The sequence below is a fragment of the Pristiophorus japonicus genome, chromosome 17, assembly GCF_044704955.1.
Source record: "Pristiophorus japonicus isolate sPriJap1 chromosome 17, sPriJap1.hap1, whole genome shotgun sequence".
Lineage (NCBI taxonomy): Eukaryota > Metazoa > Chordata > Chondrichthyes > Pristiophoridae > Pristiophorus > Pristiophorus japonicus.
This window is the reverse complement of record NC_091993.1, coordinates 93,763,100-93,780,175: the sequence shown is the minus strand read 5'-3', so window position 1 is coordinate 93,780,175 and position 17,076 is coordinate 93,763,100. Positions and strand designations below refer to the sequence as shown.

General features: G+C 41.2%; 1 protein-coding gene across 1 annotated transcript in view; it reads left to right on the top strand.

The window, feature by feature from the left end:
• Window positions 1-391: 391 nt before the first annotated feature.
• Window positions 392-17,076, top strand: part of LOC139227854 (metabotropic glutamate receptor 4-like) — a 1,455,190-nt gene continuing 1,438,505 nt past the window's right edge. The window contains exon 1 of the mRNA XM_070858939.1: window positions 392-913. Coding sequence (XP_070715040.1) covers window positions 392-913 — 522 coding nt within the window. The remainder of the gene's footprint in view (window positions 914-17,076) is intronic.

Below are 17,076 nucleotides of genomic sequence, written 5' to 3'. Positions count from 1 at the left end.
AAAGGGCTAATAAGCGCTGTTCAGGACACACATATCTCGTTCTTATACCTCAGGAGAATTTCTACCGACTGATGCAAAACAGAAACATAACAACAAACTAAAAGAAATAGAACAAGCACTGCGAAGGCATTTGATAAACTAATAATTCACAAGAGAAAACCACAAACCTCAGCAATGCGTACAGCTTTATAAAATATGCAGCAAGAAATAAGTAAACATATTTCAACTACACAGGCGTTCTTTGACATGCTTGATGGGAGATTTCTGTCTTTTGTTTTGTGCTTTACAAGAGGATCCCAGATAATTGCATAGACGTCACCCAACAACACAGCAACTTGAAGATAATATTTTATCTGGCAGTATTATGTCAGAAATGATTATTCAGTAGGAAATGGCTTGTAAAAGAAACCTCTATTTTTGGTCTGAACGTTTGTCTTTACTTTTGTTTCTGTCTAGTTTTCACTGGCTTGATCCAGTTATTGGAAAGCCTAAGGCATCATCACGTCCCCACGTGAATTCCATAAAAATCGATGGGGACATTTCTCTGGGGGGACTTTTTCCTGTGCATTCTCGGGGTGGGTCAGGTGCTAACTGTGGAGAACTGAAAAAAGAAAAAGGAATACATAGGTTGGAAGCAATGCTATTTGCCTTAGATAGGATCAACAATGATCAAGAACTTCTTCCCAATATAACACTGGGAGCACGGATCCTAGACACCTGTTCCAGGGACACCCATGCCTTGGAGCAATCGTTGACATTTGTGCAAGCTTTGATTGAGAAAGACAGCACTGATGTGAAGTGCATGAGTGGAGGACCACCAATCATTACCAAGCCAGAACGAGTGGTGGCAGTTATAGGTGCTTCAGCAAGTTCTGTATCCATAATGGTTGCCAACATATTACGTCTCTTTAAGGTAAGCCTTCCATATTGAAGTAATGACATCAATTGGATTGTTTTAATGCCGAGATGTCGTTTCCATTTTTGCAAGTGAAGGATTTACTTTAGATTTATCACAGAAAATGATCAGTCGATATTAAACTGTCAAGGTTTTTTCTATAAAAAAGATTCTGTGTCTTGCAATTGTGATTCACTCGTATGAATGATACAATATAGCACAATTTAAATATGAGGAATTTCAAAAAAATATTCCGACCTTAAAATAACCAGTTTCCATTATCTTAGAGCTACAGTAATTCAAATTTTGCTCTAATTGATACCAAATTAGACAACGTGGCCTTAGTCACATCCATTTGGTTGGCTGACAACTTTAATTAACAGGTGTACAAGTTTTATATTATCAAATCGTAGTAATTAAAGGCTTTTTGAGGCTAATTCACTGGACAAGTCGCTGCACTGAGTCTCTAAGCTATAAAGAACTCGTGTGTGTGAAGTTTTGCACTGCCAACAAAATCACTGCCAATTACCAAGTCAAAAACATTGAGTAATGATCAGAAGTGGAATCAACAAAAATCTGTCACAAATCGAGCTTGTTTGAAATTGAACCAAATCAAATGGAAGCAGGCTGAAGTTGCATGGTATTTATGCCAGTTCGTTAGATGTCCACAAAACCACTGCAACTACTTTTGTGAGACTTTTGACAGAGTGATTATTTGCAAGGTTTTCTATGTCTTTTTGTGCATGCGCACCTCTATAGGGGTGGAGCGTAAACCATGTTCCGCCACTGTGAAAGATCCTAGAAATGTATCTGATAAATCAGAGTGTTTGCGGAGAAGCCCATGTCTGAAAGTGGTCAGGGTGGAAGTACAGTGGAAGCAAGGGACCTTCAGGGTGAAAGAGCAATAAAAATATTATTCACAAAGAACGAAAGATCATTTTATACATTACCCTACATGAACAATGATGCAGACAATATGCACATATCAATATGCTTACAATTTTACACATGATATGATTCAGTGACCATCTAGAGATGCGGCATTTAAGAAGAAATGTTATTTTTTCTTGGCCTACTTCAGACTGTAACTGTCATATCAAATTTCTTACATATATTTTACAACAGCTTTTGGCATGATAATCATTTTGAGAACTGCATTATTTTACAGACATGTAAATACAAAAATGAAGTGGGATTTCTTGTGGTACCGATGAAGTTTTATTGGATTTAAATGACTTAATACCATTAGAAATGATGACCAGGCTTGGTTAGAAAAAACAGAATGACTAGTGGGTGCCATTCTTATAAAAACCAACAAAAGGGATAAACATTAGACGGTTTGCATGTATTATTTACATAATTCTTGTTAAAATTTTCATTGAATGTTTGATGGTAAAGAATTTTCATCCTGAAATTAGGATTAAATAATAAACTACTTTGGCCTAGAGATTCTCTAAAGTATAAGCCACTAACGCTAGTTTTCTTGAAGGACAGATGGATGTCTCACTTCCGACTGCTTCTGGCGTGGGACATGGCAGCTGCCATTTTGGAGAGTTTGGCAGCACTGATTTAAGAGCTAAAGACTGCCTAGTTTGGAATGATGTTTAATTTTTTTCAGAAGGCAATTCACCTTTAAGAGCTTGAGACTGTTTTCTAAAATGACAGCTTTGCTTTAAGAAAGTGTAGCCTCGATTCAGGGACGCGATATTTGGCCTCCTGTTGAGCGCACAGCCTGAAGTAGTGCGTTCGTCATTGGGGTGTGCTCTGAAATCATTTAAACCTGCAAGCAACACCAAAATAACGTGCTGCCTGTGATTTTTAAACGGGCGCAAGCAAATCTCGCTTCGCATTGCAACTGCCCATTTTCAGGCCTTATCGAATTTCTCAGCCCAAAGATCAAGGCCCGGCCGAGGGACTGATGCTTTTGTTTTTGCCCCCACTGAGTTTGCACTATCGTAGCACCATATGTTGTTTCTGAGTGAAATTTTACAGAGTTAGCTTGGAAATGGCTTGTATTCAAACTCAATTGTACTGGAATTAAGCAAAGCTGTTGGAATCCAGTTTGAACAAGGAATAAATGTTCATTTCTGTTCGAGTGTGAGCATAGCTCTTCAAGGGCTATGAATCATTGGGGGCAAATTTTAACTTTTGGTGTTAGTGTAAAATTGAAATAACAGATCAGCCGCCTATTTTACACTATCGACTAAAGTTAAAACTATCCACATTAAGTGTACTGAGATGCGGGTGTCATAATCGAATATAAATGAATGCAATTCCTGACCTAAAGATCCAAGTTCATTCACATTTTTGGCAGTGCCAAGAACTGTCAAATGCAAGCTTTGCTAGAGTCGGTATCAAATCTTTCTTCTTTCTTATTTTTTGTATATTATAACTAGAACTTTGCCAATGAGTCAAGTTTTCATGGTTTGGCTATTCAGGGATGCCCTGGAGTCAAGAAAAAAATCTTCCTGTATTGCTGTTCTCAGTGTGGAGTGCAAATAATTGGTTGAGCACACGCTCAGTTCTCGAATAATTCATTGATTATTGCAGCTTCAGAACAATAATTTGGTATTTAAAAAAAATTCACATTGCTGTAAATGTGATGACGTTTGTTTAAAATGAATTGTACACAGTAACATTTTGTGTATGAGGCCAGGGGTGGCTACAGAACAATTTTTTTTTTAAAAGAGGGGTTTGTTTGTATCGTCATCAAAAAATAACTTCAGCGAAGTGAGATCCATGCGATTTTCATTATAGTTCATTGCCATTAATCAAGCCACTAAAATATCTTACAAGTTACAAAATGGAAACAGGCCGTTTTGGTGTTTATCTTCCACATGAGCAATATTTCTAATCCTATGTGCCTACCCTGTTCCCATATCCCGTTATTCCCCTTTTCTTCAACCACCTTAGGGGCTCAATTTTTCTGGGTCATTTGCGCCATTTTTTGGCGCGCGCTATTTTTCTGGCGTAAGCATTTAATTCAAAGTTTTCCCCTGGAATCTGCGCCGGCGTAACTGCTTTAGTTACGATTTTTCTAGGTTGGGTTTTTTTGACATGTCTGTGTCAGCTTTCATCATTTTTCGCAGTTTTCCCCCAGAATTTTAATCCTAGGACGGCGTACCTGGCTACTCCTGAAAAACCTTCTGGTGAGTTAACAGAAAGCAGTGCACATTGAGAAATTGGCGCTAAAAGACAACATTGTTTTTCATCGAAATTTTTGGAGGGAGTCAAGAACACTTTAAATACCCATAATAAAGTTCAACCTTTTTTACCTTTCAATGGAATACATGGAAGTTTCTTGGATTTCTGAAGTTTTCATTTTTCTTTCTCTCACGCCACTACCGAACGTCTTCAAGCAGGGCTGAAGGGTCGTAGCGTCGGCCGTCAGAATCGGGCGCGGGGCTCGGCTGGAAAACAGAGCCGGGTGGGGGGAGGGAGGTGGCGATCGGAAGGCTTCTGCATTAGGCACAAGACTGCAATGAGTTTGGGGAGAGGAGGAGAAAGCATCTTGTATTGCTGCAGCTCCAATTTTTCCAATTCTTTCACACAGCACTCAACGTTGTCACACACACAATTGGCTCTTTAAAAATGGCCGATTGCCAACCCGAGCTGTACTGCGCCTGCGCGTCCATTGAAATAATATCAAAAACAGCACTTTTTTCCCCGCGCATGCGCAGAAGGTGCAGCATCGTTTTTTCAGCACAGACAGCAGGATCCAACCCCGCCCCCCTCCATTTCTGCCGCATTTCTGTCTTGGAAAAATGGGCGTAACACTGGTAATGTACCAGAAATGGGCTTGGGCAAAATTGAGCCCTAATTGTTGACAACATTCACAAGTCACTACAGGCTTTAACTAGTGCATTCCCTGCCTCTCAGCCCTCTGTCAAAACAAGTTTCACCCGCTCTCTCTCCTAAATCTCTTGCATTTAATTTTCAATCTATGCCACTTTGTTCTAGACCCAACAACCTGTGGAAACAATTTGTTTCTACTTTATCTCACACCTTCATAATTTTAAACACCACTACTAAATCGCTCTGTAAATTTCTCTCTTCTACTAAAATCAACTTCAATGTTTGAGTCTTTGTATTTGTTTTTCCTCATGCCAGGTAACATCCTAGTGAATCTGTGCTGTTCCATTGCCCAACAATGTGCCCAACACTGCTCTAACTGTGGTGTTACAAAGGTTTTATATGGATTCACCATATGCATCTTGACTTTAATATTCTATACCTCTTCTCCATTACAACACAGTATTCCATTGAAAGGTCTTCGACCTGAAACGTTAACTCTGTTTCTCTCTCCACGGATGCTGCCTGACCTGCTAGGTGTTTCCAGCATTTTCTGTTTTTATTACAGTATCCTATTAGGTTTGTAATGTCTATAACCATTTGAGGTGCTGCTTTGAATATCTTGTGAACCTGAACCACCAAGTCTCCCTGCTCTTCTACATCACCTAGCCTTCTCTCAAAGTTTAATTTGTGCTTTTAATTTTTTTTGCCAAAATATACCATCTCACATTTACTGATATTAAATTCCTTCTGCCACTTTTTCGGCCATTCTGACATCTTATCAATATCTCTTTGGTATTCAGAATTATTTACTATACCTCTTAATTTAGGATCATCTGAAAATTTGAATACCATTCCCTCTATCCCTATATCCAACGATGAACAGAGGTAGTCCCAGAACACTGTGGGATATCACTATCCACATCTAATCACTCTGAGAAACTTCCCTTAACTTCTATATCAATATCAATGCAAGTTGTTGTTGTAAAATGTAGGAAACAGAGACTTTAACGTAGAAAAACATCCCAAGGTGCTTCACAGTGGTGTAATCATACAAAAATGGATGCCACCAAAGGCTTAGTCAGAGAGGTGGGTTTTAGGGAGGGTTGTAAAGGAGGAAAGGAAGGTAGAGGCAGAGGGGTTTAGACAGGAATTCTAGGCCATAGGGATTAGATGGCTGAAGGCACGACTGCCAATGGTGTGCTGTAGAGTGGGGTGAAGATCCATTAAAGGCTGGAGTTAGAGGAATGCAGCATTAGGGGTGTTTGTAGGCCTGAAGGGGAGGGACAAGGCCATGAGAGATATAAACACAAAAAGGAGCATTTTTAAATTGGTAGCAATGGGGGACCGGCAACCAATATTGGTCAGTAAGTACAGGCGAGGTGGGTGAGGGCAACTTGGTGCAGGATAGGATACAGACATAGTTTTGGATGAACTGAAGTTTACAGAGGGTGGAGGATGGGTGGCCAGCGAGGAGAGCATTGTAATATGTGAGTCTGGAGGTAGTAATGGTGTGGATGAAGCTTTCAGCAGCAGATGAGCTGTGATAGGAGCAAAATTGAGTGATGTTACAGAGGTGGAAATAAGTGGTCTTTGTAATGGAGAATATATGGGGTACGTAGCTCAGCTCAGGGTTGAATAGGACACCAAGACTGAGAACAGTGTGGTTCAGCCTGAGATGGTGGCTGAAGGGAATGGAGTTTGTGGTAGGCATCGAAGACGAGGTTTGGTCTTCCCAATGTTGAAGGAAATTGTAGACCAAGACTGGATATTGGACACGCAGTCTGACAACATGGAGGCAGTGTAGAGGTTAAGAGAGGTGGTGGTGAGATAGAGTTGGGTATTGTCAGCATACAGCATGTGCCATATCTGTGAATGAATTCATCATGGGGCAGCAAGTAGATGAGGAAGAGGAGGAGGGCCAACAATGCATCCTCGGGACTCTGGAGGTAATGGTGGGAGAACCTTTGTAGAGATACTCTGGTTGTAATGGGCCAGCCAAGAGTGAAACCAAGCAAATGCATTTCTACTGAGCTGGACAATGAAGGAACGGTTTTGTAGGGGAATGGTATGGTTGACTAATGATCTGGAGAAAAGTCAAGAAAAGAAAGAAAGAAAGAACTTGAATTTATATAGTACCTTCACGACCTCTGGGACATGAAGTACTTTTGAAGTGTAGTAACTGTTGTAATGTCGGGGAATACAGCAACCAATTTGCGTAGAGCAAGATCACACAACAGTAAAGATATAATTGACCAGATAATCTGTTCTAGTGATGCTGATTGAGGAATAAATATTGGCCAGCATACCAGCAGAACCCCCCTACTCTTTTTAACATGAGGTATTTTACGTCCATCTGAGAAGGCAAACGGTACCTTGATTGAGAGCCGAAGGATTGCACTGCCAGTGAGGTGTTAGCCTAAATTATGTGTTCAAGTCAGAGGTGGGAGTGCCATCACTGAGCCAAGGCTGATATCTTGGAAGATAAGGATAATGCACCATGGTCACGATCAGAGAGGATGTCATTTGTGACTTTGGTTAGGGCCATTTCAGTTCCACTCACTTTTAATTCCAATTTGTTGCCCTACTTCTATTTCCATACACCTTAATCTTCGCCAATACTCTCCTTTTTGGTACCTTATCAAGAAAATTCATGTATAGCCACTGTGTTTCCTCCATCCACCAGATCTGTTATCTCCTCAAAGAAGTCTATTCAGTTTGCCAACCTGATCTTCCTTTCTGAAATCCAAGTTTGCTGCTTCGAATTGTATTGTCTTCATCTGGATATTTAGTGATTTCATCTTTAATTAAAGATTCCAAAATTTTCTTTAACAGTGTTGTTATTTGGCCTATAATTTGGCAGGTTAACTCTGTCTCCCTTTTTGAAAGCAGCTATTACAGTGGCCATTCTCCAATCCTCTGGCACACATCCACTCTCAATTCAAACCTTTAATAACATTTCTACTACTTCTGCCATTTCCCTCAGGAACATTGGATGTATCTCTTTCATGTCGTGGCATTTTGTCCACATTTTTTAAATTCAGTGATTAACTGAACTAATTATTGATTGAATGTAGTAATTAGTATAGTTAATGACTGACTAACTGATTTTAATTAATTAAGTTACTTATTAATTTAGTAATTGGTACTGGTTAAAATTAATTAAACTACTGATTGAATTCAACTAATCCAGAAGTTTAACACAGTTGATAAATCAGTAAGTTCTCAGTATAATTAATCAAATTAGTGACTGGATTCTTTAAGTAATAACTTGGCATGCTATTATGCAGCGTACATTTTATCCATGAGCTATACCACGAGACACCAACTATATTGGAAAAAGATACAATTATATGGATTACCATCCATCATGTCAACATCAGAAAATTCACACAAATCCCCCAGACTACCCATGAGAAATACCACAGGAGGTCTGCTAATTTTAAGTGTAGATGAAGGAGAGTCTGACCATCAGCATCATCTTAACAGTATAGTTTGAGTTGAATTAACATTGGTAGATTCAGCCAGTAATATAGTGTGCTTCAGCAATTGTGTCATTTTAACTATATACATTAATTCAGCTCTGTCATACTGCCAAACCAGCAATTGCTTCAGGCAAGCTCCCCACTGTTACTGGGACTCATTTGTTCATTTTTTGCACATTAAATGTTACACGAACACGAAATTAGAAGCAGCTGTGCTAAGATCAGTTGCCTCTTGAAATTATCCAGGTGACTGTTGAGAGAACAGGGACATTTGGGCAATTTGTGTTGGAATACAACAGACAAGTTGAGGTGTTCTTATCTTCCACTAACCCTGGATTCAACAAGTGAAAGGTAACTCGGCATTTAAGTTTCTGCACAGAGGAAATATGTTCTCAGCTATGACACTGACTGAAGGAGACTTCTAAGTTCTGTGTGAAGCATCACTGCTGGTATTCTGGAGAAGTATTTTCTACATTATTACAGAATATTGAAGTGTGCAGAAGCTCTTATGCTACTTGCAAAAATCTTGATGGCTTGGTTAAGCATCATGGTAATGGTCTAATCATAATTTTGTGGATAACTAATGATTTGACAACAACATTCCAGTAACAGACAGGACTGAATCTTCAATGGAGTAGGTTATCCTTATCCAGTTCACTGGCAATGGAAAGTCAGCCTTTTTTGCCAACCTCGTAGACAAGATGACAATATTCCATCACTGTCCTTAAACATGCGCCTTTTCAGAAAAAAAAAGACTTGATTCACAGATTGGGCATTAGAGGCCATAGAAGGTCCTGCAACAAAGAATGATTTATGTGGAGATCTTGCCAATGCAGACCTTCCATTTATTTGGGACGCGATTATTTGCAACAGAAAAATGCTCTGATTGGGTCCCCTTGATCACATGACTTGACTGCTGATTGGTCTCCTTGGAGGATAAGACACACCCAGCAGTTTCTCTAGGATGTGTAATTAGAACCGTCTTGCCTACATAATCAGTGACTTTGCAAAGCGTAATGCGAGCCATTCTGACTGCTGATTCCAAACAGGAGAGAGTTCACTCGTACAGGTTAAGAACTCCACTCCCAGCCCAAGTTCCTGCCCCATTCCAGCCCCGGTTCCTGACACGCCCAGCCCAGTCCAGGTTCCTCCCCCCGCCGCCCCCCCCCCCCCCCACAGCCCAGGTTCCTGTTCCCCCAGCCCAGGTTCCTGACCCCTGCCCCCGTCCCCAATCCCAAGTTTCTGCCACATCCCAGCACATGTTCTTGACACCCCCAGCCCAAGTTCCTGATTTTATCGCCCCCCCCCACCCTGCCCACCATAGATGGGACATTGTGTGTGGATCACCGATTGTTAACAGGTTTATTGAGTATGAAGTTGATAGTGGCGTCGTGACTTCCAGATTTCATTCACTCTAATGATGTCACTTGTCACACGCACCGAGCTTTCCGAGAAATCGGGTGTGGGTTGGAAGAACGTGATCCATCTTCACTGAGTTCCCTTTGTCCTCTCTCTCTCCCCCTCCCTCTCTCTCTCTTTTCAAGGCCCTCCCTCATGCCTCTCTCTCTCTCTCCCTCCCCAGTATCTCACTACCTCCGATTTTTTCCCACAGTGATATTTTAGGCAAAAGTCTAAACCAGCAAAACAAGGTATCAGCAGCAGGACAGCAGCTCCGGGCTCCTCAGCAAAGCAATGTGAAGGCAGCAACTCTCGCGATACAGGCCTCACTTCCGGTTTCGGTTTCGAGTCTGCGCATGGGCGGGATGGAAGGGGGCGGAGTCCAGGGGGGGTCGTGCGCAGAAGGACACACAAAAAATTGTTGCAAATAGTCACTCCGATTTAATTGTATGTTTCCATTGAAGTCCCATTACAAATGGGTGCAGAGCAGTGGGGGCTTAATTAGCATAAGAACAGGGATGTTAATGAGCCCTGCAAGCTCTCAAGTGCTGACAGTGCACGGGATCCACACGAGGGGTCGCTGTGCATATTTGGCATTGAGTAGCTTCAGCAGATAATAAGTGAGATGCATGCAATACTCAACAGTACTTTGAGCAGCATTATCAACACCATGGTGGTACCCTTGACTTATCTTGATGCACTTTTTTAAAGCCGTGGAACATTTTATGGATCTCGTGCTAGTGTAAGTTTTAGTGGACCTGTAAGTCCCAAAATTTTAAAAGGAATTTCCAGAGCATTATCATCCCAGTCTTGAAATGATCCTGCATTATTATTGTGCCAAGCTGTTGTATTCTACAGCTGGATCAAGAAGATATTCAAGATTTAACTGCTTAAGAAGTGTGATAGTACCATTATTACAGGTGTACTGGCATTGGGTTTTCCTTAATTTCCACTATTTCTGGTTACATGGAAACATTGTCAGCAAAAATAATTGCAGCCACATCTTAATTTTGATTTCCACAAAATAAGGATAATTAATTCTTTATTCATCAAAAGAGGGAAATATGGTCCTGAAATTAGTTATATTTTGTATGACATGCATCTCATAATAATATACAAACACAGCCTTATAGAGATGTTTTACTGTACATCAAATAACCTGTAGCATCCTGACAGGTCCAAGAAACTTCCATTCTCTTTACACCTAAATTTTCAGCTCATGCACTGTGATACTGAGACAAAAATGAGTATTACTGGAATCAAGGAGTAAATGTCAAGGGGTAGCCTTATTATTATAGTAATATTAGTCCTCTACTACAAAAACGAACTATAAAAATAAAAGCACTTTACTTCTGTCTTTCCTTTGTCTACCCAGTCCTCTGGGCGACTACAGGGTACTTACATGTGACCTTAGTTAAGTTGCAGTTATCTAATCCATGTTAAGCACTTCTTGGAGCGACACGTCAGTGCTTGAAGACTGCATCTGAATGGGGAAAGTAGATATAATTGACAGAATGGAGACATGGTTGACACATATTTCACATGAAAGGGTTTTAAATACTTAAAGGAATGGAAAAATAGATGAAAAAGAGTTTGCATTGTAAATGAAAGTATATCGGATAGAAATCAGAAAGCGGCAATTTAACCTCGGGTGAAAGGAATCAATGTGGCTGGAAACCTGTGGCACCAAAATAAATAATTTAATTGGGAATCATTATAAAACGCCAATGCAATGGGAAGACATTGATGTGGGATTATGCAGTTAGTAAGAGCATTGGAGAAAAGGAAGGTACGAGTTATGGTGACTTTAAATTAAACCAGATAGAGATCTTCAACATTGCAAATATAAATCTGAGGAGCAACTGCAAGATTATTTCTTGACACAGAATATTCAAGAGTACTGAGGAAGAGGTAATACATATTTGTTTAATATTCAGCAGTTAGTCTGAGGAAATTTGAAAGTTAAAGAGTGAATGTAGTACCATTAGGATCATCCTTGTGTCACAGGCTGGAGTGATTGGATAATAAGATGAATGTCCTAGTTCTTGGGTAGGCTGGTTTTGAAGCAATAAGGGAACATGAAATGGAAAATAAATTGTAGCGGAGGAGGGAGGAGGAGGAAAAAATTTTACTGAAATATACAAGAAAGCAGGTTGATAGAAGAAGTTCCACATAGAGGTTGGGAGGCCAGCAAGTCTGTAAAGTGAAAAGAAGCAAAATATATATTTTTTTTAAAAGGGGGGAGGATTGAAATATGTCCTAAAATGTAGTGAAACAGTTAAAATAATAAGTAAGAATCAGTTATCATCATAGGCAATCCCTCGGAGTCAAGGATGATTTGCTTCTACTCGAAAAGTGAGTTCTCAGGTGGCTGAAGAGTCCAATGGGACCTACAGTCTATCACAGATGGGGCAGAAAGTGGTTGAAGGAAATGGTGGGTGGGGAGCTTGGGTTGACACAAGCTCCTTCCTCTGTCTCTGCTTGGTTTATGCTTGCTCTTGGCGATGAGACTCGAGGTGTTCCGCGTCCTCCCGGATGTTCTTCCTCCACTTTGGGCAGTCTTGGGCCAGGGATTCCCAGCTGCCGGTAGGGATGTTGCACTTTATCAAGGAGGCTTTGAGAGTGTCCTTGAAGCGTTTCCTCTGCCCAGCTGGGGCTGGCTTGCCGGGACGAAGCTCTGAGTACAGCGCTTGCTTTGGGAGTCTCGTGTCGGGCATGTGGATGATGTGGCCTGCCCAACGGAGCTGATTGAGCATGGTCAGTGCTTCGATGCTGGGAATGTTGGCAGCGAGAACACTGAGGTTGGAGCGCCTATCCTCCCAATGGATTTGCAGGGTCTTGAGTAGGCAGCGCTGGTGGTACTTCTCCAGTGCTTTGAGATGTCTGCTGTAGCCATATAGGAGGGTGGGTTTCACCACTGCCCAGTAGACCATAAGCTTGGTGCCAGAATTGAACGTCATACTGCTATCGTTGCCGGGAACTCAGATACTTCGACGTTGACATCGTCTCCCGAAGCGAGACCCAGCTGGCAGGGGAAGGCCAACTCAAAGAACAAGGTGGTGGTTACACCTTCTTCTGGAAAGGCAAACCAGAAGAAGAACACCGCTTCCATGGAGTCGGCTCGGAATCAGTACAAGCACCCTAACAGATCTTAAGCCAGATTTTCCTGACCCTTGCCATGGGGAATTCTCTGGTCAAGAAAAAGGGCCTGGCAATCTGGGAGTGATTGTAGTGACGTAAGAGAGGATTTAGCTGCCTACCGTCTCCAGCTTCAGATTTATAACTTACTGGATGCTCTAACATGAGAGTGTTGCAGCCACCCTTGACTGTCCTGTGCTAACTACTGATGCTAGGCCCTGTGCTCGGGATGACCCTGGGCCATGTAAATAGCCTGGGGCAGTAAATCACAATGAAACTGTACAATGCTGGTGTGTTAACCACCTTGGTAAAGGCATTAGAAATAATGTTGGCCATTTTTAGGGGGGGTCAGTTTGGTAGCAGATTGGGTGGGAAAATGTTTTTTTGGACAGCAGGTCGGGACCCCGCTGTCAACCCACTGCCACGCGCCTTTCCCAAATGTCGGGTCTGTCAGCACTGAACAGACTAACACGCAGTGTCTGGGGAGGCAATTGTGCCAATTATTGGCTTGTTTAGAAGCCCTTAACAATGATATTTTACTCACCTTTTAACTTTTCCAGGTCGCCCACAGATTTCACGCTGCTCCTGGACCCTATCTGTTCATCTGAGACAGAGGTTGAGTGCCCATTGAAGCAGATGATTGCTGACAGCATTAAAACTTGTCTAAAACCTAACACCCAGAGATGCTTTGGTTTCTCCCCTTGGAAGACAGATTGTGCTTTATGCAGGCGGCAAATCTTTGTAGCAAACTCTCCAGCCAAGCTCACCTCATTCGTTCATGGGATGTGGGTGTTGCCAGCAAGGCCAACATTTATTGCCCATCCCTAATTGAGAAGGTGATAGTGAACCGCCTTCTTGAACCGCTATTGTTTGTAGTGCTTTGGTACAATTGAGTGGCGTGTTAGGCCATTTCCGAGGGCAGATAAGAGTCAGTCATATTGCTGAAGGTCTGGAATCGCATATAGGCCAAACATAAGAACATAAGAAATAGGAGCAAGAGTAGGCCATTCGGCTCCTTGAACCTGCTCACCCATTCAATAAGATCATGGCTGATCTGATCTTGGCCTAAACTCCACTTTCCTGCCTGCTCCCCAAAACCCTTGACTCCCCAGTAGTTCAAAAATCTGTCTATCCCCGCCTTGAATATATTCAATGACTCAGCCTCCACAGCTCTCTGAGGTAGAGAATTCCAAAGATTCACGACTCTCTGAGAGAAGAAATTACCTTCATCTCCATAATAAATGGGTGACCCCTTATTCTGAAACTGTGCCCCCTAGCTCTAGATTCCCCCACGAGGGGAAACATCCTCTCAGCATCTACCCTGTCAAGCCCCCTCAGAATCTTATGTTTCAATAAGATCAGCTCTCATTCTTCTAAATCCAAAGAGTAGAAGCCCAACCTGCTCAACCTTTCCTCATAAGACAATCCCTTCATCTCAGAAATCAATCTAGTGAACTTTCTCTGAACTGCCTCCAATGGAAGTATATCCCTCCTTAAAAAAGAGACCCAAACTGTACGCAGTACTCTAGGTGTAGTCTCACCAATGCCCTGTACAGTTGTAGCAAGATTTCCCTACTTTTATACTCCATCTCCCTTGCTATAAAGGCCAACATTCCATTTGTCTTCCTAATTACTTGCTGTACCTGCATTCTAACTTTTTGTGTTTCATGTACGAGGACACCCAGATCCCTCTACCGTAGCATTCGGTAGTCTCTCTCCATTTAAATAGTATTTTGCTTTTCTATTCTTCCTACCAAAGTGGATAACCTCACATATTTTCCTACATTACACACCACCTGCCAAATGTTTGCCAATCACTTAACCTACCTATAACCCTTTTCAAATTCTTTGTGTCCTACTCACAAACTTGCTTTTCCCCCTATCTTTGCATCATCAACAAATTTGGCTGCAGTACACTCGGTCCCTTTATCCAAGTCATTAATATAGATTGTAAATAGTTGAGGCCCCAGCACTGATCCCTATGGCACCTCCAATAGTTACAGTTTGCCAACCTGAAAATGACCCATTTATCCTGACTCTCTCTTTTCTGTTAGTTAGCCAATCCTCTATCCATGCTAATATATTACCCTGTGAGCTCATATCGTGTGCAGTAACCTTTTATGTGGCACCATATCGAATGCCTTTTGGAAATCAAAATACACCACATCTGCTGGTTCCCCTTCATCCACCCTGCTCATTACATCCTCAAAGAACTCGAATAAATTTGTCAAACACAATTTCCCTTTCATAAAACCATGCTGACGCTGCTTGATTGTATTATGATTTTCCAAATGTCCTGCGACTACTCCCTCAATAATGGATTCCAGCATTTTCCCAATGACAGATGTAAAGCTAACTGGCCTATCGTTTCCTTCTTTCTGTCTCCCCCCTTTCTTGAATGGGGCATTACATTTGTGGTTTTCCAATCCGCTGGGACCTTTCCAGAATTCAGGGAATTTTGGAAGATTACAACCAATGCATCTACTATTTCTAAAGTCACTTCCATTAAGACCCTATGATGCAGGTCATCAAATCCAGGGGATTTGTCAGCTATTAGTCCCATTAGTTTGCCAAGTACTTTTTCTCTAGTGATGGTGATTTGTTTCAGTTCCTCCCTCCCTTTTACCCCTTGGTTATCTACTATTATTGGGATGCTTTTAGTGTCTTCTACCATGAAGACATATAAAATATTTGTTCGAAGTCTCTGCCATTTCCTTGTTTCCCATTATTAGTTCCCCAGTCTCATCCTCTAGTGGACCAAAGTTTATTTTAGCTACACTCTTCCTTTTTATATATGTGTAGAACCTCTTGCTGTCTGTTTTTATATTTCTTGCAAGTTTACTCTCATAATCTATTTTCTCCCTCTTTGTTATTCTTTAATCATCCTTTGCTGGTTCCTAAGAATTTCCCAATCTTCTAGGCTACCACTAATCTTCGCAAAATTGTATGCCTTCTATTTCACTTTGATACTATCCTTTACTTCCTTAGTTAGCCAAGGATGGTTCATCCTTCTCATAGACTCTCTTTTTCACTGGAATATATCTTTGTTGAGAGTTATGAAATATCTCTTTAAATGTCTGCCACTGCTTATCTACAGTATTGCCTTTTAATTTATTTTCCCAGTCCACTTTAGCCAACTCTGACTTCATACCTTTGTAATTGCCTTTATTTAAGTTCAGGACACTAGTTGGAGACCTAGTTTTCTCACCCTCAAACTGAATGTGAAATTCTACTATGATCACTCTTGCCTAGAGGATCCTTTACTATGAGATCCTTAATTAATCCTGTCTCATTACACATTACCAGATCTAAATTAGCCTGTTACCTGGTTGGTTCCATCTCGTATTGTTCTAAGTAACCTTCCCGAATACACTCTATGAACTTGTCCTCAAGGCAATCTTTGCCAACTTGATTTGTCCAATCTATGTGAAGGTTAAATCGCCCATGATTATTGCAGTATCTTCCTTACAAGTGCTCATTATTTCTTGATTTATACTCTGTCCTACAGTGTAGCTACTGTTAGAGAGCCTATAGACTACTCCCAGCAGTGACTTCTTTCCCTCACTATTTCTTATCTCCATCAAACTGATTCTACATTTTGATCTTCTGAGCCAAGATCATTTCTCACTACTGTACTCATCTCATCCTTTATTAGCAGAGCTGCTACACCTCCTTTTCCTTTCTGCCTATTCTTCCAAAATGCTAAATTTCCCTGAATATTCAGTTCCCAGTCTTGGTCACCTTAAAACCATGTCTCTGTAATAGCTATCAGATCATAACTATTTATTTCTGTTTGTGCCGTCAATTCATCTATCTTGTTATGAATTCTGCATGCACTCAGATAAAGAGTCTTTAATTTTGCTTTTTACTATTTTTCCCCACTCTGACCCTATTTGCTGGTGCACTGTTATATTTATATGCTCGGTCCCTTCCTGTCACACTCTGGTAAGGATGGCAGATTTTCATCCCTAAAGGACATTCGTGAACCAGATGGGTTTTTATGACAATTTCATGGTCACCATTACTGATACTAGCTATTTTTTTTATTCCACATTAATTTAATTTACTAAATTTAAATTCCCCAGCTGCCGTGGTGGGATTTGAACTCACATCTCTGGATCATTAGTCGAGGCCTCTGGATTACAAGTCCAATAACGGTAGCGTAGTGGTATAGAACCATTATGTTACCATTCCCTTGTAGCAACCTCGCTCACCTTTGACAGAGTGCTTCTGTCATCTCACCTTCAACTGGTATCTACTCCATCAGGATAGGAACCATTTACACTTTGTCACCTTGGCCCTCAGAATCTGACCATGATTAACCCCAACACCAGCATCACTAGGCACACCAGCAGCACCACCAACACC